This window comes from Brachycentrus maculatus, unplaced genomic scaffold (assembly GCF_059751285.1).
Source record: "Brachycentrus maculatus isolate JH-2025_06_01 unplaced genomic scaffold, ASM5975128v1 h1tg000102l, whole genome shotgun sequence".
NCBI classification, from domain to species: domain Eukaryota; kingdom Metazoa; phylum Arthropoda; class Insecta; order Trichoptera; family Brachycentridae; genus Brachycentrus; species Brachycentrus maculatus.
The window spans coordinates 1,251,435-1,272,517 of record NW_028280856.1 but is presented as its reverse complement, the minus strand read 5'-3'; the positions used below and the strand labels follow the sequence as shown (position 1 = coordinate 1,272,517).

The window sequence follows — 21,083 nt, the reverse complement described above, 5'->3', positions numbered from 1 at the left end:
TTGTGGGGATTGTTATTTTCAGAGTATATTAAAAGAAAAAAAAATACTATGTTATCGATAAAAAATGAAAAAAATCTGAAAATTATAACTAATATAAATAATATTGTACTATATTTATATTGTGACAATGGAGTAATCAGTATTTATAATACTGTAATAAAAATACTGAAAAATTAAATGACTTTTTATTTTTATATGAAGTTTGATCTAGACCAGAGGTTCCCAAACACTTTTATCTCGTAGACCCCTTGCCTTACCTGATATTGATTTTTATCAAATTCATTAACTTCAAATATATAGTGTTACTCACTTTGAACCACACATATTAGGTTTTATACATTTATATTTTAAATTCAAATTAAAACATACACCCCTTGCAAGTTGTCATAGACCCCTGGGGGTCGATATAGGCCACTTTGGGAATCACTGATCTAGACCAAGGTTTCACGCATCCCAGTAAGTTGGAACACAACTTTATTGATAGTTTTGTCTCGAAACCCAAATGACTTACAAAATTTCTCAATCGAAAACAGACGAAAGTAAATTTTCCCTCCTTAGAAATTTTAAGAAATCCTGGTCATTTCGAAAAATTCCTAAAAACTGGATATAAATATTATACATATCGTAGTCATACAGGAGAAACTGACCAAATGCATTTCTTCCAAAAACGTGATCATTGACTATTTGATATCTTACTAGCTTAATATTGCCCGTAAAAAATTCCAAAGGATTTTAAACTAGGAAGTATAATATATTGACTTGTTAAAAATGACAACTGCATTGATGTATATTTTCTTGCCGAGCAAAAGTGACTTAAATGGCCCTCCTGAACATTTTATGTTTTGTTAGTTGGTCACTTTCTCCTGTACGGCTACGATATTTATATCCAGTTTTTAGCAATTTTTCGTTGGGAAATGTTCCATATTTAGATTCTGAATAATCCTGTGTGAAAATCGGTGAAGCAGTCTATAAAAACTGGGAATACAATTTTAAGAGTAGGTAAAGATTTATTAAATATCTAGTGTGAAGTATTGTACATTGAGTAGTCAATATTTCCGTTTATGGTTTAGAGAAAATATGGTAAAAATATTCAAAATTAATGTTTTTTTTATTGCTTATGTGTGACTTTTTTAGGTTAAATTTCGAATGAGCCATAGATTTTGAACGAACATCTATTAAAAAAATGTTTTTAATTGATCTGATATAACTTATTAAATAAATCATAGATAAATATGTATGCATTTATTTCTGACCTAAAAACAGAGTAAAAAAAATAACCTTTTGCAAAAATTGATCCTTGAAAGAATATCGATATAAAAATCAGAGATAAATGATTAACGGAAGTATTTTCATCTTACATATTTCTTTTAGTCCCTAAATCAAGACATTTAAAGTTCCCTGGTACGAGTAACGAACTAACCTTATGGTAACTAACCATCGCGCCTCTTACCCGCAGAAGTAGGCAGAGAAAATAGATCGCCACAATAGTTTGTCTTCGCCTCTTCCACATTCATCGCATCTCCTCATACATACCTGCCGATCATTCCGACTCCTGACCTGATCACTTACAAGTATTTTAAATACTTCATCATGACAAGTTTTCCTCGGTCTTCCTATCCTTCTATTACCAACCACATTCGCCTCATAATTTTATTTTACTATTCTTTCTTCACTAATTCGATTCACATGCCCAAACCATCTCACACCTTTCTTAATTTTATCGATAGTGCATATCTCAGCCTTGCACTCTTTCCTTATATAGCTTAAGTCTTAACTAACATTCTTTATAAAGGGTCCGCCAAATAACTTTTTTTTTTCAAAAACAGGGCGCAAAACATCGAGTGTAGCACGGCTTCGGCACGGCTTCGGCTGTGTGGCACGTAGCGCCGTCCTGTTGAAACCAAATGTTGCCAATATCCTCCTCTTCAATTTTTGTGAACAAAAATCCGTTCAACATGGCCCGATAACGATCGCCATTGACTGTAACGGCCACTCCTTGCTCATTTTCAAAGAAAAATGGCCCAATTATGCCTCTGGACCAAAATCCGCACCAAACAGTGACTCGTTTTGGGTGTACCGGCTTTTCAATGTATGCGTGCGGGTTTTCTGTGCCCCAAATACGACAATTTTGCTTGTTTACATACCCGCCAAGATCAAAATGAGCTTCATCCGAAAAGATGATTTTTTTGGCAAAATCGGCATCTTCTGTAAGTCGATCGCAGGCCCACTCAGCGAAGCGAAAACGCATTGGATGGTCAGTTGGCTTCAACTCCTGAACCAATTGGACTTTGTATGGCGTCATACCAAGGTCTTTATGCAAAATTCGTCTCAATGATGTCTCCGAAATGTTCAATTGTTGAGAACGACGGTGAATTGATGTTGATGGCGCTTCACGCACACTTTCTGCCACAACATCGATATTCTCGGGTGTACGCACTGTTTTTGGCTTTTCACGCTTTGGTTTATCGATGAGGATGCCAGTTTCTTTCACTTTTTTCACAAGATAACGAACATACGGAGCTGACGGTGCTTCTCTTCTTCCAAAAACCGTACGCAATTTTCGCACACATTCTGCAACATTACCATGATTTTCAAAGTAATGTCGCAATATTTCTCAGCGTTGTTCAAGCGTATACACAACCATATTCGCTTAGCGGAAGGATAAAACTAATTATTTGTCAAATCAGACATGAGCTAAGTGTTACCATTCACGAAATAAGCACTAGTTGAAAAAAAAACTTTAGATGGCAGACCCTATATATTATAAATTTCTTTCAATCAGTGATTTTTTTTATATTTCTTTTCCCTAAAAGAAAGTAGTAGTTATACTATTTCAAAATGTAGTAATAATAAAATCATAGCAACAAAACTATCCGTGATGTTAAACGCGTAGTCACAAAAGCTTAATGTTACATCAATTTTTTATGTTAATTTTGTTTGTAGAATGATAATACCCAATTTCAGTATTTTCGATCTTACAAAGTGCCCTTTCTGACAATCGGCCTTACGCCGGCCGTCGGTATTTCGTTTTGACAAGATGGCCGCCCTTGAACGCCTCTGAAACTCCCGCCGAAAAGTTGCGTCAAAAAATATACGGACGGAAGAAAATCCACTGAACCAGACGACCTTCGAAACACAAAACAAATGCTGCCAGACTGTGAAGTGAAATAAAAACGTCGAGTACCTACCGGGGTAAGTACTTCAGTACGTAGGTAGGCACACACACAGTACTTGTTCATGGTCAAATTTGGTATGAAAGCGTTTTGAAGAGGGGCGTACAGTACCTATAATATCAATATGTTATATTTTAGTAAAACAGTCGTATTTTCAAACGGTTTTTTTTTCAGCAATAATGTTTTTTCATGATTCGTTTGAGAAATTATATTTAAAAACTATGACTGAAAATTTATTTTAGCAATACCAATTGATAGTTTTCCTGAATTTTTACCTTTTTATATAATCCTTAATATTTAAAAGTATGTATTAAACTCATTCTTTCTCATTTTTTAAATGTTCAATAAAAAATACATTCTTTTTTGACATCTCATCAAAGATGAAGAAGAATATGGAAGTCTGGGCATTTACGGGGATGACGACCGTCATAGGCTGGTTTCACCAATTCACCAATTCTACCCATTATTGAGAACCACACTACTCAAATTCTTGGAAGTTCTATAAATATATATATATATATATATATATATATATATATATATATATATATATATATATATATATATATATATATATATATATATATATATATATATATATATATATATATATATATATATATATATATATATATATATATATATATATATATATATATATATATATATATATATATATAAATATATATATATATATATATATATATATATATATATATATATATATATATATATATATATATATATATATATATATATATATATATATATATATATATATATATATATATATATGAACCAATTTTGAAACATTATTCTTGGATCACTAGAACTTCACTAGAGACATCTTTTGGTGAGATGAAAAGAAGCTTTTTATTGAGCAGAAACTCTTTTATTAGTATGTGAGGTCCGAATCCTGGATTATACAAAATACTTTTTCTATTTATATTTTTTAGTAGGTATAAATATTTGTGAAAATTAAGGCTAATCTATAAATCCATACCAATTCTCTTAAACTGTTTTTATTTAATAAATGATCATGCGAAATGACGCAGAAAACATGATTCGTCTCGGACCTTCGGCTGAACTTTGGCCAAATGTGCATTTAATTTAGTGCACTGTAACTCAAGGTCTCCTGCGGATAAACGAGTTTGCTTTTCAATTTTCAAAATAAGACGAGCATCTTTGAGACCCAGGGCTGTATTTAACTTAATATTTTTTAAAGTTGACACAATTCATTTCGATGTTAAACTAGCCTTTCTTGTACTTTGTATTAGCTATTTTTAATCAATCGATGTAATTCATTTAACCAAAAAGTTTTTCTTCTAGGTTTAGAATTGGTCTCATTTCATAAATTGATTCGGCAGTCACATTGTGGTAAAATCTAACCATTTTTAATTTAAGATTTACTTAGTTCATTCAAACCCTTACCCGCACCCCAATGGTGCAAAGGGCATTGCATCATATAAACGCAGTGTTATCTTGATCATTAACACATGAAGGAAATGTGATCAGCCCTCCGCTTCAGGTACCAGTCCAGGTTAATATTGAATAAATATTAGAGTGAAAAAATCACTTCTTATATTTATAAGACCCTCCCTGGGAATCGAACCCGGGACCTCCAGCACGGTAGCCGAGCGTGCTGACAATTACACTACAGAGGCGGACAAAAAATAAATAAATACCACTCTTTTTTAATCTAATGTGACACGTGTTTCGATGCTAACCGCATCATTTTCAAATACCGTATTGAAAATACGTGCCTTTAAAAAAATAACATGTCATTTCAGGGATTCTATACAGGAGTAACAGATTTTACTATCTATCGTAGATACTTTTAACTTAACTTCATTTAACTTCGGCATTTTGAAATGGGTTTTCATTTAGTATCATCGAGATCACTGATTATATTTCTACAATATTTGTTCTAAACCGGATGTTTAAATGCTACAGTTATTTTCACTACCAAATTACAACGTTAACTTTCTTATAGAATCACATGGAATATCTGGGTCATGTGCTAAAAGGAGATAGGTACGAGCTGTTGCACCTAATCAAAAAGTCAAAATAGATGGTCGACAAGGTGTGGGGAGAACACAGATCTCCTGGCTCCAGGATATACGAGATCGGATGGGGATCAGGACCATCGAAGCGCTGTTGAAAGCTGCTCAAGACAAGGATATTTACTCTCAAGTGATACAGGGGGACCTGACATGACACGCGAAGAAGAAGAAGATGGAACCACGGATAAGAAGGTAGATTATATTATGATTCGATTACATATTACTTCTTATAATTCTAAAAATGTACAATATATATACCGTAGAACGGGGCTACTTGAACTATGATGTGTTAATTTAGCCCAGTACAAAAAAAAATCTGTATTTGGTCTACAATAATGAACGTATCGTTACAATAAGTGTCACCTGTCAGAAAAACAATGAATTATGCCGATACGTTCATTATTGTAGACCAAATACAGATCTAATTTTTTTTTTGTACTGGGCTCAAGTAACACATCAAAGTTCAAGTAGCCCCGTTCTACGGTATATATTATTTTACTTTTAATAGTGCATATACGATAAATATGTTTACTCTTATATCAGAAAAAAGACCACTCATTGATTTAAATTTACGATTTTTTTTATGTTAAATTTTATTTTTTCTCAGAAGAAAGCTCACTTCATTTTTTATGTTTTTTTTTATTTAATTAATATTTTTGCATTTCACTTTATAATTTAATTACAGGTGCAAAATTAGAATATTGTATAAAAAATATTATCAATTTTACAATTCTGCCCTTAAGAAACGTTCATTGGTTTGGCTTTCATGGTCACAATTTACGAGTTAACGACCCGTATCCATCAGTATACTTGTGGGTAGGTACTATAGTCACAGGCATCAAGAAATGCTATCAAAAGCTGCAATGATTTGTGCTAAAATTCATTAAATATTAATTAATATTTTTTTTATATTAAAATATTGTCTAATATTTAATAAAGACAGCAAAAATTTACATTCCAATTTATTATTTACGTGTTATATTTACAATTAACTACTTAATTCCTTTTCATGTGATAATTTCACGTATAATTCATATTTTTCTTCAAGTTTCCGTATTTATATCATACTTATTCATGTGGTTCAAAAAGTCAATTCTATGAAAACCCACTACCGTCCAAAATTACCCCTCATTACGTTTAATTTTCCCAAGTCTAGCAACAAAAATGGCTATTTTTAAAAGACTGGCGACACTCGGCACGCGATTTCTCAATTTGGCGATAATGCTACACATATATTTTTTTCAAAAGCTGGACAAATTTAATGCAGTATATTCAGTTAATTGTATTTGCACATACTCGAATATAATTATTCCTTCTTGAAAACACAATATTTCTTTATGAATATAGTACCTACCCTACATAAAGAAAAAATATAATATTAGCAAAATAGGTTTTTTTATTTTAATTTTAATTTAATTTAATTACTTTAATTGATTTACTTCCTTTCAATTGAATTAGTTCACAAGGCACTCATATCAAATGATACAGAGTTACCTTGATCGGAAACCAAAGAATATTAATCGTACAATCCGGTACACTCCGGACTAAAAGTCATAGTAACCTGACACGCTGCACTAGTAAAATCTAGTGCCTTTGGCGCCATTTAATCCAAATAATTGATTGCATTTAGATACATGACCACGTATTTATCTAGATACGTATCGAGGACTTGTATTTCTTTAAATATCGGCGATGGATATTTACCGATTTTTTTAGAAGATAAATATTTGTGTTTTTATTATTTTCACAAATATTTCAATTTCATACTATTTCTGTGAACCTAAGCTCCTCATTATTAGAAATAGGTATGAAATTGCGGTAGAGGGGTTCGAACCGAGAAACTCTGACTTAAGAGTCCGCTACACTAACCACGGGACCACAGCCCGACAGTTTATTTTGTGATTAAGGAGTAACATTGTTTTAAGTATTATTTCTAGGAAATATCCCGATTTTCCAAGTACATTCTATATTTTGGCCATGTTATCAGAATTACGTTCAAGTCGTGGTTTTTTTTAACAAACATACCTGAAAGACGTTTCAATAGATATTGAGGTTCTCTCTCATCGTTGCTGCGTTAATTGTGTGTGTACTGTTGAAAAACCAGGACATAATCTATTTAAGTACCTAGTTATCAACTTTTTTTCACATGAGAACACTGAACTCATACACTTTCAAGAAAAGAAAAAACATAATAAAATTGCTCTAAACATTTGGCTAAGTATTACGAGAGTAAGTACTTTTTTTGTAAATTGTATTCTACTTATTGAACACTTGATAGCATCTTGAGGAAATTCTTTAAATTAATAAAAAAAAATCCTGGCAAGATAAAATTGCGCTAAGAAAACAATATACATAATGCTTCACGTAGCTTCGTTTATAAAAGTGTTTCCACAGCTTTTTACCCGGCGATTTGGGATCCTTACTTCTCTTCATGTTCAAGGCTAGAACAATGATGCATAATTCAAGATGCTGGTGATGAGACGAGACAGGAATACCGAAACGTCAACGAGATTCTAAATGTCACGGAAGATATTTCCCGCGTATTTAAAACCGGGTTTAAATTTCTCGCTTATCGTATCTTGACATCTTCGATTTATTTATTAATAAAGAGGATATTATTTTGTCATTAAATTACCAATGCAGTTTTTAGTATCGAATTATTATATTTAATTACATACGCTATGGCGTAACGGGGCAGACACTCGACTGCGAAACCGATGTCACTGATTTATTCCTGCCAATGGCGAAATAAATATAAAGATGTTTTACAATTAGTCTGGATATGGTAATACATATCTCATACCTTTTTTATTATTTTACGATTTCTCTCCTACACCCTGTCCCAAGTTGATTAATGGCCCATAGTTTCTTCGTCTAGTAAACTAATCATTTCAGGATCCATTTTTTTTAATTATTTTTAAAAAAATATGTATTCAGAAAAAACTTATTAATTACTATATAAATCTACAATAAGTTATTTAAGTAAGTGAAGTTTGTGAAATAAAGAGTGAATATTTTTGAAGAAAGGATATAAGAATTAAAATAGGTTGGTTTTTACGTAAATTACGAAAAAATTCTAAAATTTTATTTTGATACGGACTAAAAAGTATACTTTTACGTAGGTACTCATTATTTAGATGCACAACTGATAATTTATTTCAATAACTATTTAGATATCGAATTTAATAAATACCACTCAAATAAATACAGGCCATTTTGTAATGTCATTTTCTCGTCTTACTAATTATCATAGACAGGATATCGCTTTCCCTTCCAGTTGCCAGACGCCAGACACAAATTCCCCAAATAGTCCAATGTTTACAGCCCCCTAAAAATTAAAAAAACGCACACAAGCACACCTGCCCGGGTGGGTACCGAGGAAGTACCTACCCACTACTACTATTACTACTACTACTACTACTACCACTACTACCGGGCAGAACATCCAATTAGTCAACTCGCGTGCAGCGGGCGACTGACATACACCAACAAAAACGTATTAATGCTGAGGAAAACTGAACTACACTTCCGTAAGCGACCTACCTTATGCCGAAATAACGTAACCGCGCGTGTGTGTTCGAAAAAACACGCAGACATCGTAATGTCATCTACCTTAACCCTATAACTACCAAAAGTATTAACCATCCTACTCTCGGGTTATTTTCAGGCATATTTTTATATAAACAGGCAAAAAAATCATGTTTGTTGTCACAAAATATTGTCAAGTATGAAACCTAATAAAAAAATGGTCAGTGTATCCGGTACGCATTTAATATTTTTGAAACAGATATCTTTTCTCGTGCGCGTAGGTCATACGGTTTAGCGCGGAATGATGAAGAAAAACCGCGCGTATCACGTACGTTCGTATGTGTAGGGCGGTTAAAGGACACAACGAAAAACATGTTGACTATATTAATAATAAATTAAAAATGAGTTGAGTTCGCCAAGTTATCTTCTAGTAACATATTTACTTATTGTGATGGACTGTTTGTCAAAAATTCCTTTTAGTAAAGGGGAAAGGAGTACGATGTCTTCCTATGTAGTGAAAATAGGTGAGACGTCTGTGAGATTTAGGGGCCATTTTCAATAATTTGAGATTAAAAATTATGCATAGAGAATTTGAGATTGAAAATTAGCTTCATTGTTTAAGAATTTCTGACGCAAAATATGGAGATTTTTTTTATTGTTTTTGCCAAAAAAATATATACATTTGACCTTATTAATAAAATTTCTGAATTAAAACTAACTAACTAACCATCACGCTGCTTCTCCGCAGGGGTGGGCAGAGAGAATAGAACGTCACACCAATCTGTCCTTGAAAAATTTTCGCCTCATCTATATTCATGCATTTCCCAAACATACCCGCCGATTATTCCGACTCCTGACCTGATCACGTCCAAGTATTTGAAATACTTGATCATGCCAATTATTTATTGGTCTTCCTCTGCTTCAATTACCATCCACATTCATAAAAAAAAATTCTGTCCTTGCTATGTGAGGCAAGTAAGCATTTCATTTGATAAACCAATGAAAAATACAATTCAATAATTCTTATTATATCAAAGTAGATACCGCCGATTTTCTTCGCTGGCAAAGACACTAGTATCGAGAGAGTTAAACAATGAATAATGTATGTGAATTGGCGAGCCGAAAAGCCGAAGTCGAGCTTTGTTCGTGTTCCCCCCTTTCGTGGGATGTTATTCGGTGTTGTGCAAGGTCAGTTGTTGCCGGCCATTTACCATTTACTCCATCCGCTTTAGGAGCGCCTACCTCAACTGGCGTCGACCGAAATGCTTTTAAAGCTATCGCCATTTTGATTATCACGTAGCCACGGAAAAGTTTTTACGAAATATAATAGAATAGTTTATTAAACATACTGCGATGTGCGTGCGTATATTATATACAAAGGTATATTTATACATATTATTGATTGAACTATTGACTCTTTATTTACTGTTTAATGTTTCGTTATTTAACGATTTTTTTAGATGATGAAAAGTAGGTTTTAACCTACTCTCATTATTAATTCGAAATACTCCTTTTACCAAACATGGTAGATATATGTTTAGTTTTATAAGATGTTTCTGCGTTTTTGGTATTGTGATTCTATGGATGTTTTCCTAATAATTTGATGAAAAGCCAAATGAATGAAATAATCAAATGATTGCAATGTTCTCATCAGTATTAAAACCTAGGGGTAGGTAGGTAATTAATTTGTTTTTTATTGGAACGAAACATTAACCATAAAGTTTATTGTAATAATTTAATTTAATATTAGGTATGTATCACCATAGGCCCAGCGTAGAATATCATTCCAGAAATATTTTTTCAAATGGCAATCTAAATGGCTTCCCGGATTAGTGACTAATCCGGTATTCGAAATTCAAACAACACTATCACCATATCTATTTAAGTATTGCTAGTATCATAAATATTTAAATATAAATAAAATATTTCAATATAATGGGTAGCTACCTACTCTCCCGTAGTATTTTTTTTTTCAAAAATCAATTGTAGCTAAAGAACAGCTTATCTCTACAATACGTACTACTAAAACCTACTATAATTATAATAATAATTGGCGGGTATGTATGAGGAGTTGCATGAATGTGGAAGAAGCGAACATTGTTTACAAAGACAGATTGGCATTCTATTCTCTCTGCCTATAATGAATACACATGCATACAAATGTGTGTTGAAATGGTTTGGGCATGTGAATAGAATGAGTGAAGAAAAAACACTAGGTAAAACAAATTTATGAAGCAGTAACTAATTTATGTGATAGAAGGTAATAGAAGCAGAGGAATAACCAAGAAAACTTGGCATGATCAAGTATTTCAAATACTTAAAAGTGGTCAGGTCAGCAGTCGGAATAATCGGTAGGTACGTATGAGGAGATGCATGAATGTGGAAGGGGCGAATATTCCTGCGAGGAAGCGGTGTGAGTTAAATTTAATAACTTACTAATTAATTAATAACTAATTGATTACTACTAATAGCATTTGTTATTATAATTCATTTTACAAATATTTTTCCTATTTGCGTACATGTTTTTTTTTTATTTTGTTTCCCAAGTTCTCTATTATTTTATTGTTACTAATATCAAACACATTTCTTTTAATTATTGTCTAAAGTACGCAATACGGAGGTCATGACTTGGAAGAAGCGACTAAAATGGTCGAATATTTATTATATAGGCATCTATGGAAAAATGTCAACTTAAAAAACAAACACAACAACTTACCACGGAGACATCTAGCGATGAGTAGAGAAACATTTTTTCCCCATCACAGGGAACATCAGAAAATAAACTTGGAAGTCAAAGACATCATTAATTTCCTTTGCTTCGTTCAGATAATTTATTTATTTTTTGATGTGAGATAATAGTTTTAGAGATATGATAATAAGCTTTGAATTATGATTAAATAAACTTTAATTTTTTTTATATTTAAGCTTTTTGGTAAAGTAAAATATTTGCATACTAACGTTCGTGTCAAATTTCTGTACTAACTTCAGTCAAATCCGGCAAAATGGCAGATATCAGTAAAGCTGAACTACGCAAAGAAATAAATGGTAAATATATTTTTGGCCCCTTTATTCTCATGTTTGGAGTTCGAAATTCGTAAAACTAGCATCGAAATAATATTTGGAACAAATTTTCCCTAGTGATATTCATCGGTTTATATGTGAAAAAAGCGTGTTTTACTCTTGTCCGCCCCGGCATTTTCGACTAGTTCTATACAACGAAACAATGGCCATAGTAAGTCCAACAGCATTTCCATACAAATTTCTCGTTTTTATTTTTAGAATATCTCTGTATTTACGTGTTGATTTTCAATGAACGATTAGACAATTTTAACAAGAAAAATGTGGCGGACGTTTCTGAATACTTAGCTTCTCGATTAAACGTTTAAATTTGTAGATACACTCGTGGTCGTATATTTTATAAACGTCTCTGTACACTTTGACAAAATTAAATTGTTGGAACATGTTGTTTGTTTTCGCTGGGAGTGTTGTCCGATATTTGGGTTCTATAAATAGTTATTCAGTGTGACTAATAATCGTTAGTGTATCGATTTATTTACAATTTTCTGTCACAATGCCTGTATATTTGAAATTTTAAAATTGTGTTTTGAATTGGATCGATCAGTTATGGCGGTAAAGTTTGAATCGGTTTATGACAGACGCTTGGTGCGCACGAATTTTCGTGGTTTGATGATAGTTTTTAGATAATAAAGATGTCCATTAAACTGGTTGTTGCCTGGTTTCTATACTTCAATATTTGTTGTTAATTAACCAATAAAATACAGAAAGGACAAAACCAGAGGCATAAAAACTGAACTCTTATGATCAAGGTTACTTTTATGTTTGAATAACATATAGTTTGTAACTTGAAAGAAAAAAGTCATTGTTTGAAAGGAGACTCCTTTTCCTTTGGAATGAGATCTCAGCACATAATGAGTGACTCCTCATTAAACTGAGACGTTTTTTCACTGGGATTTTTATTTGTATTTGGGACTAAGAAAATATATATGGCAAATCTGAGCGGGAGAACAGAACGAGGACGGCCGAAAAAGACTTGGCATGATCAAATCAATCAGAACCTAAAATCTGGCGGTGTCAAAAGTCTGCGTAATCGGAGGGCATGTATGACTAAATGTATGGATGTGAAGGAGGTGAGGAGTGTATGTCAGGACAGAAGAGTGTGGCATTACATCCTCTGTGCCTACCCCTGCGGGGAAACGGGATGATGGTTGTAGTAGTAGTAGTAGATTTGTATTTGGTAACCGGTGATGTTCGTCATCAAAAGATTTGATTGAACTTTTTTAACCGTTACCCCAAAATATTTTTGCGTAAGTCAATATTACCCCCTCCCCCTATTTTAAAAAGAAGACAATTAATGTTGATTTTAAATAAACATTTATTGAATTAATTTACATGGATGGTAAAAAAAAATACAGTGAAACCTCTATCTATCGTTCCTCGAATAATCCTTTTTCCGGATGTGTCGTTTATTTCTTCTATCCCGACTTAATTTCATACTAAACTAAACCGCATCGATCGTTTCTCTATCACCATTTACCGCATTTATCATTCGAATTAAGCTGCATATTTGATACATTTTGTCTGTTTTTTTTTTTACATTATTTCCAATTTTCTTACATTCAACGGCAACGTATGGGATAGAAACTATCGAAAGCTTGTGTAACTGAAACCAAAAGCCGAAAATATACTATTGACTTACGAAAATAAAACAGTTAAAAAACAGAAGTATTTTTTTAAATTCTATTCAGGTTTGTATTTTTTTTTAAATAAATACATTTGCATCTGAAACATGTATTCTTCTTTGAATTTTAGCCTACGAATGGTTATGCAGATTGGGAGAACGGTATCTTTACTCAGTCGTATCTATTTGCGTATTGACCTCTTAATCCCGCATTCATAGTTTATTTTAATACGTCCCTTTAAAACCGATAGATAGAGGTTTCACTGTACATGTAAATAGTAAGTATGTAATAGACTAACAAAATAAAATTCTCAAATTGGATCACACAAAAATTAAGGTTTTCGGGTTTCCTTTTCAGTTTTTGGAGAAATGATGTTCTTCATGTTTGATAGGTACACTTTCTTCAAAATTGGGACTCCAAATATAACAAAGCACACACACAACGCGTGTCTCCAACTTCTCACGCACACACCTGAATTGTTTAAGTTTGTAAAAATACTAACACATTTATGAAATAGCAAACTAGAAAAAATTCCTTACTACCCCAAAAAAAACATTTTTACCCCATTTGGGGTTAATTTACCCTGTTTCCCCGACCGCTGCACTAACCGAATGGTTATCAGTGGATTTATAAATCAAAACACATGATTTGTTAACATGATTCACTAAAAATTCCATAATCAAAAAAATTGTGCCCAGTCATATATATAATCAAAGGGACAATCCAATCTTGATATATAAACATTTAAAATTACTGCCGGTACGTGGAATATTGTGGATGAGTATCATCGTTGAACAACAAACTGGACAAAAATATTGAAATCCTTTAGTACACAACCATGATACAGGATTTACACACAACGAAGGTTTGATAGTCCCAAGAATTAACAATAAATATGGGAGTCGAACACTGCAATATATCGTTCGGAACATTTTTAATTTGTTGCCGACGGATGTTAGAGGTCAAAATAAAATATGGAACAAAGGCAAAATAAATGTATGGGTAAATGATCGAGAGTTAATTTTATGAAAATTGTAAAATGTTAATATTCTTAATTTTTTTCTCTTTTTTGTGTCTATATTGGGTTAAAATCGTTAAAAACAATAAAAAATGTATTACAAAAGAACTCCACCGACAAGACACACAAGGTGGCTTGGTGAGTCTCTGCAAAAGAAAAAGTTCTAAATACTTATAAATTGTGATTTAACCCTTTTTCATCCGGTGTTGTTTTAAAACAATAAAAATGTATTAAAAAAGAACTCCACCGACAAGACACACAAGGTGGCTTGGTGGGTCTCTGCAAAAAAAAAAAGTTCTAAATATAAATAAATTGTGATGTAAATAAATGTATACAAATAAATAAAAATAAATAAATAAACTTATATGTATATGATTTGTTTTTCTCATCCAGCCATCCTGAAGGATGCCGACCTTAGGGTGATGTCAGCCAAGAAGGTCCGGCAGCAGCTTGAAGAGAAGCTGGACTGTAACCTTAACTCGCGGAAGAAGGAAATCGACGATCTGGTCATGAACTACGTCAATTCCAAGGAGGAGGATGATAACGATCAGTCGGAAGAGGAGGAAGAAGATGATGATGAGGTAATTTCGATTAATATTTCCAACTCGCGCTACTAATATTTATTATCAAATTCCTGGGAAATGAACCCATGAAATGACCTGAAATGAACCCATGAAAAGAACGGTAGCTAAACGCGCTAACCATTACACTACGGAAGCAGTCATCTGACAAATAGTTAGTTTAGCAGTTTGTTACATTAAATGTGATTGGGAACATTTTTTTGATACTAACGGTGATATGTATTTACTACAACTTGACTTTAAAAATGAGAATATCAATATAAAATATTATAAATACTTGCTCAGAATTTTCAAATTCTTCCGTAATATAATTACGTAATGCATAAAAGTTATTCATTTGCAGCGACAGAAATAAATAAATTGTTAAAATAATCGAGGATAGAATCACCAATACACAAACGTTTCCCAGAGTATGCGTGCGTGCCGCACTTTACGTACACGCGTACGCGGCTTCATACTGTTTTGACAATCTCATTTTAGCTGTGCACGAGTCATCGTTCGTGGTGGTCGTGTCTCTACGCTAGGTACGGCGGCAATTGCGATGTATTTTTTTTCTCTTATTTTAGGTATTTACCTGAGCTAACATTTCAAAATTGATACATTTCTACTTCAATTAAGCTCAATAAAAGCAACATTTAGGAATATTTTCATTTAATCGCGTTTTTAAATCACATTTTCATATGGTGTACAAAATATATCCTTGCATCCTCCCAAGTCAGATCCGCGTCCCGAAGCTCTGACGAGAACTGCTTACTAATTGTCAGCAGTGGTCGTTCTGGGCAGCGTAGTAAAAGAGGCAAGCGTGATTAAGGGTCTCAAGAGGCAGCGGAGTACATGGCCAAGCCAACTGAATCGCCTTTTCTTGACGACAGTTGTGACCAAGATTTGCTGATTTGCTGCAAGATTTGCTGCATCCTACGCCTTATCTCTTCACTCCTCACAAAGTCAAACCACCGCACGCCTAAAATTCTCCGCAGACACCTATTCTCAAAGCTCAGTACACGGCTGTTCTGGGCAACAAAATAAAAGGGAATGGTTAATTTCCCAATTATTTTCAGGAAAACGACAAGAAAAAGGGTGCCAAGCGGCCGGCCCCCAAGAAGCCCGCCGGCAAGGCCAAGAAGGCCAAGGCGGATTCCAGCGACGAGGGCGAGGAGTCCAAGGACTCGAAGGACTCGGGGTCCGAGGAGGAGGAGTACGAGGCCAAGAAGCCCGTCCCCAGGAAGAAGGCCCCCCCCAAGAAGAAGGGCAAGGGCTCCGAGTCGGACTCGGACTCCGACTGGGGCAAGACTGAGAAGCCCAAGAAGGCAGCTAGCGTGAGTATAACATGTCAAGTTGTCAACCAGTGTTCCCATATGTTCTGTCTCAGACTAAATTTTACAGGAGAGCAAAAACAAACTTGTGAAATTAAATAACTCACTTGTGTTATGTATTTTTTATATGTACATATCTTAATAAAACTAAATAAGTATTGCAGCTACAGCTTTATCCTTTTGCTGGATTACGGAATACACTATTTTAAACATTTTGTGGGACAAACTTAGAAAATGAAAAATTTGACAGATATACCCCTTTGCCTTTACACTACCGATATACAGATTTATCTGTATCGATACAGATTAGGACATTGTTATAAAATTTATTATTATTTTAAAAATTGACTATTTTGTACTAACAAAACAACTTCTTAACAATGAGCCATGCTACAAACTAAAAATAGTAAAGGATTTGATTTCTAAAATTGGTATAAAAAGTAATAAATATATTTTATGTAAGTACCAATACTGTTTTATTTTCTCAAAAAGGCACCATAAATTATTGGTTATAAAATTTATATTATATAGATTTCATACAGATTTTGAGTTATTGATTCTATACAGTTTTCTAGACTGTGTAATTCAGATTTTTTTTGGTTTGGCATATGGGAACACTGTTGTCTATTATAACTCAACTTTGTTTGGTTTAGTGAAGCTTAAACCCATTTTTAGCTCAAATAAACCAAGTTGTCGTATCTTATTTTGTTATACGGGTGTTTCCACTTAAAATTAGATATTTTAAAAGCAAATTGGACGCCTTACCACTTATCATGGCCCTACTTGACTTTAACTTTATAAATTTTATGCATATACCTACTTGTGAGTGGGTTTAAAATTACTATAATATCATGTAATTCTTGAGAGAAAATCCTAGGCAAAAACAATCGCTTTATTCCACCAAATTATTCTAAAATATTAGTGACATGACTACCAAACAAGGTTATAGCACTTCAAATGTGTCCTTAAAATGCTTAATTTTGAGTTGTGGATGTCCTCACCAAAACGTTACATTTCCATTATAAATGATTTAAGTAATCAGGAATTCTAACTTGTAAAATTGTTACGTTTTGGTACGATTTAATGATTTCATATTGGTTTAACACAGGATTGGTCATGTTTTGTCGCAACTTTAATTAAGATTTCGATAGAATACAGTAAACAGAACAGATATGCATTTAACCCTTTGAGGACAGAATAAAAAATATTTTACTTGACACATTTTTATTTCTAGAAATTATTTACAAATAAGTGTATACAGCAACTGAAAATTTACTGAAAATTGTGCACACAGATTGATACAATATTTATCCTGGTGCTTGGTAGTTAGCAACAAAGACCATGTTTTATAAAGTATAAATAAAAGCATTTTTTCTTGAAAAAATTAGGTAATATATAACACTACTTATTTTTAGTACTATTATGACTATAACTTACTTGTCGTTTTGTTTATTTCGTTCAATAACCTTACAAAATTGATAAACTAAGATACAGATAACCTATAAATATCCCGACATGTGCACATCGCCACAATAAATAGTCTGAAATAAGCTCCAAGACAATGATACCAACATGAAATCTATACAAGCACTATTTCTGTTACATAGGCAACACATATTGCACTATGGTTTTAACTAGAAACCTGTAGGCACTTAGACAATTTATTTTAAATTTGTGGTTAGCAGCAGTAACCAGTTGTCCTGAAAGGGTTCAAGTATTTTTTGTGCAATATTAGAAATGTGACTTTTTGTAACTCCACAGTTATGATGTTACGTTAGAAAAGGTTTAAGTGTTTGGTTTATCCCCCAGGGTCGCGGGAAAGGCGGCGGCTACACGCGAGCGTACAAGCTGTCTCCGCAGCTGGCCTCCCTGATGGGCGAGGACTCGATGGCCCGCCACGAGGTGGTGAAGCGGGTCTGGGCCATCATCAAGGAGAAGAACCTGTACGATCCGGGCAACAAGCAGTTCGCCATCTGCGACGACGAGCTCTACAAGGTCATGGGAGTCAAGCGCTTCCGGACCTTCGGGATGATGAAATACCTCAAGTCCCACTTCCACAACTAAGTCCCGTGGGCCCCTCCTGCCTTCTGACCGGCGCTGCTAATCTGGGAGTATTTCCAATCGTGATATTATGGTACTGACCTTGATTTTGCCGCGCCATGTCGAAATTATCGCCACACGGCCGTACGAAGGTTGAATGGGTTTTTTCGATGTCGGCCCGTGGCAATTTTGGAAATGATACGTTGTTTTAATGTGTAAATAATATTTCAAATTACAATTTCTCCATGTGCACCGAGGAAATAAAATGTGACCCGACATAACTATTAAATATCTTTGGATTATGTACCAATTTTTTGACTTGCGTATTTTACATGCTATCCAAATTCAATACCAACACTATTTTTTTTGCGTTTGACTAAAAATTTAATACCTTTGGGTTAAATTTAAAAGAATCCACTCGGGATGATATAAATATGTGATAATTTTTTAAGTAATCTACAAAATGAAACTCGAATATTTCTTCTTCTTCTTCCATGTACTATCCCTGAGTGGAGCATATAGCCACCACAAGCTTCCAAGCCACCCTGTCATGTGCCATTTCCTTGACTAAAAACACTATGTTCATATGATGCAGTGCCCTATGGCGTATTGAATGCAGATAAGGGTTAAACAAAGAAATAAATCATACATCTTTAATTAATGTGCAATGACACCTGGTGTTCTCCACTTCCATAGTGCAATGGTTAGCGCGTTTGGCTATAGCACTTGGAAGTCCTGGTTCCAATTCCCTGTGAGGTCAATAAAAAAATCATATACGTATCAAGGTTCACATAATTCAATATGTCATCCATGGCACCAAAAACACAAGATCTGTTGTCTTAACTTTGTTTTATTCACGCTTACGGTAAAGTAATCTAATGACCTATGCACCACTTTGTGAATAAAGGAAGATCATATCGCTCACTCCTTTCAAGAACGTCATAAATCAAAATACTTGATTTTTCAGGAGAACGTTTTTAAAGTTTAAAAATATAATAGAATGTATTAAAAATAAATATCAAGCCACTTATTAAACTTTTTACTGTGCAACATATTATTTTAGGTAAAACCTGAAGGTTTTTTCTCCATTTGAAAAATATTTAATATATTTAAAAAAATAATTAAACAATGCCTTTTCTTCAAAATGCAAAAACAACACTTTTTGCCCTGTAGTGGGTAAATATTAAGTTAAAAATATGCCTCTTTTGGTAGGATATAGTACATTTTCTGGGCATTCCGAAAACATTCACAACTGAAAATTGACGATTTTTGATTTATGACGTTCTTGAAAGGAGTGAGCGATATGTGTATATTATTGTGCTGTTTATTTCTAAAATTATATTTTTTACTTGTGTTGATATTGCATTTGAATAGCGAATAAGAAAAAATTGACATCAATAATGGTTTGATAAATTCATTGACAATTCATTGAAAGCATATTTTTCAAGATGTAATTTATAATACCTATAATTTAGGTATACTTTTTCAAATCTGAGGCCATTTTTGCTGTCATGTTTATATAATAAATAAATAAAAGATTATTATAATGGCACCTGTCATAAAAGTAGTGACAACTTTAGATTATCCACAAGTCATTTAAAACTCAGATAGTTACATGTAAGTTTTTAAATATAATGAACACTGCGAATACACCTTATAAAAGTAGATTGTATGGAAGATTACATTGAATTTTATTTTTGTAAGTCAAAATTAATATAATTTAAGTGCGCGGTACATTTAAGAAAAATTATATTTTTTTGTAAATTTCCCATTTTAGTGTAATTTAATATTACATATACCCTTTTTCTCATTTTCGATACTGACCGGATTTTATAGAACCTATTTTTACAACAGTTTTTTTTTAAGTAGAAATTTCGTATGTCCGCAACTAGTCAATCGTTGACAGTATGATGCATAATCATAAAAGATATTATTAATTGTATTATTTTTATATAAAATTCAAAGTGCATCATCTCTAAAGTACACCACTTAAAAAAACATTTTGTAATATTTACTCGTCAATGATATTTAAACTGAAGGATTTTTTTATTCAGTCGTAAATCAATTACTTATTTCTATGAAAAAGAATCTTGCAGACTATCTTTGGCAACAATAAACATTCGACAAAACATTAACATGACTTGTCGTAATTGAGAAAACTTACATCATTATAACTGGATTAATATGTGTTATAACCAGGACTTTTTTTAAACAATACTGATATTAGTTCATTACAATACCATAGTATATCATTTTGACGAATTATATAAATATAGATTGTAATTACTTAAGTGCTAACATTGTTTTGTCTAATTGATTTTGAAAATCTTAAAAAAATATATCAGTGAATAAAGGTTCTGGAATGCCATTCTACCGCGTTACATGGAAGAAGAAAAAACACTGGTTATAACCTTATATCTTTCTTTACTTAGTGAAGTAATATAAAAATCCACTATTATTTCCCTATATAACTGAGTAGATTTAGTATAATAAAAGATCGTAAGATTATTGATGTATATTTTTTGCACTGCATTTATTAATTAATTAAATGTGTTTTTGCATCCATTTGATAAAAACATCATTCATAAAATTAAATATCCAATGGTTAGTATGGTGTAAAGAAAGACATGCTCCAACGTAAAGAACTATGTCAACCCAAATACAGTG

At 32.9% G+C, this 21,083-nt stretch overlaps 1 protein-coding gene across 1 annotated transcript; it reads left to right on the top strand.

The window, feature by feature from the left end:
- The first annotated feature begins 11,750 nt into the window (after positions 1–11,750).
- Positions 11,751–19,804, top strand: Non2 (upstream activation factor subunit spp27 homolog Non2). The gene is made up of 4 exons (XM_088258764.1): positions 11,751–11,809; positions 14,876–15,063; positions 16,122–16,379; positions 18,186–19,804. The coding sequence occupies exons 1-4, from the start codon at positions 11,767–11,769 to the stop codon at positions 18,438–18,440; spliced, it is 744 nt and encodes a 247-aa protein (XP_088114890.1). The 5' UTR covers positions 11,751–11,766; the 3' UTR covers positions 18,441–19,804.
- The last annotated feature ends 1,279 nt before the right edge of the window (positions 19,805–21,083 follow it).

What these genes read in the sequence shown, in the direction of transcription:
- Non2 (XM_088258764.1), top strand. Translation starts at nt 11,767, where the DNA reads ATGGCAGATATCAGTAAAGCTGAACTACGCAAAGAAATAAATG. An exon ending in ACTACGCAAAGAAATAAATG is followed by an intron (nt 11,810 to 14,875) that starts GTAAATATATTT and finishes TTTCTCATCCAG; the next exon opens with CCATCCTGAAGGATGCCGAC. An exon ending in AGCCCAAGAAGGCAGCTAGC is followed by an intron (nt 16,380 to 18,185) that starts GTGAGTATAACA and finishes TTTATCCCCCAG; the next exon opens with GGTCGCGGGAAAGGCGGCGG.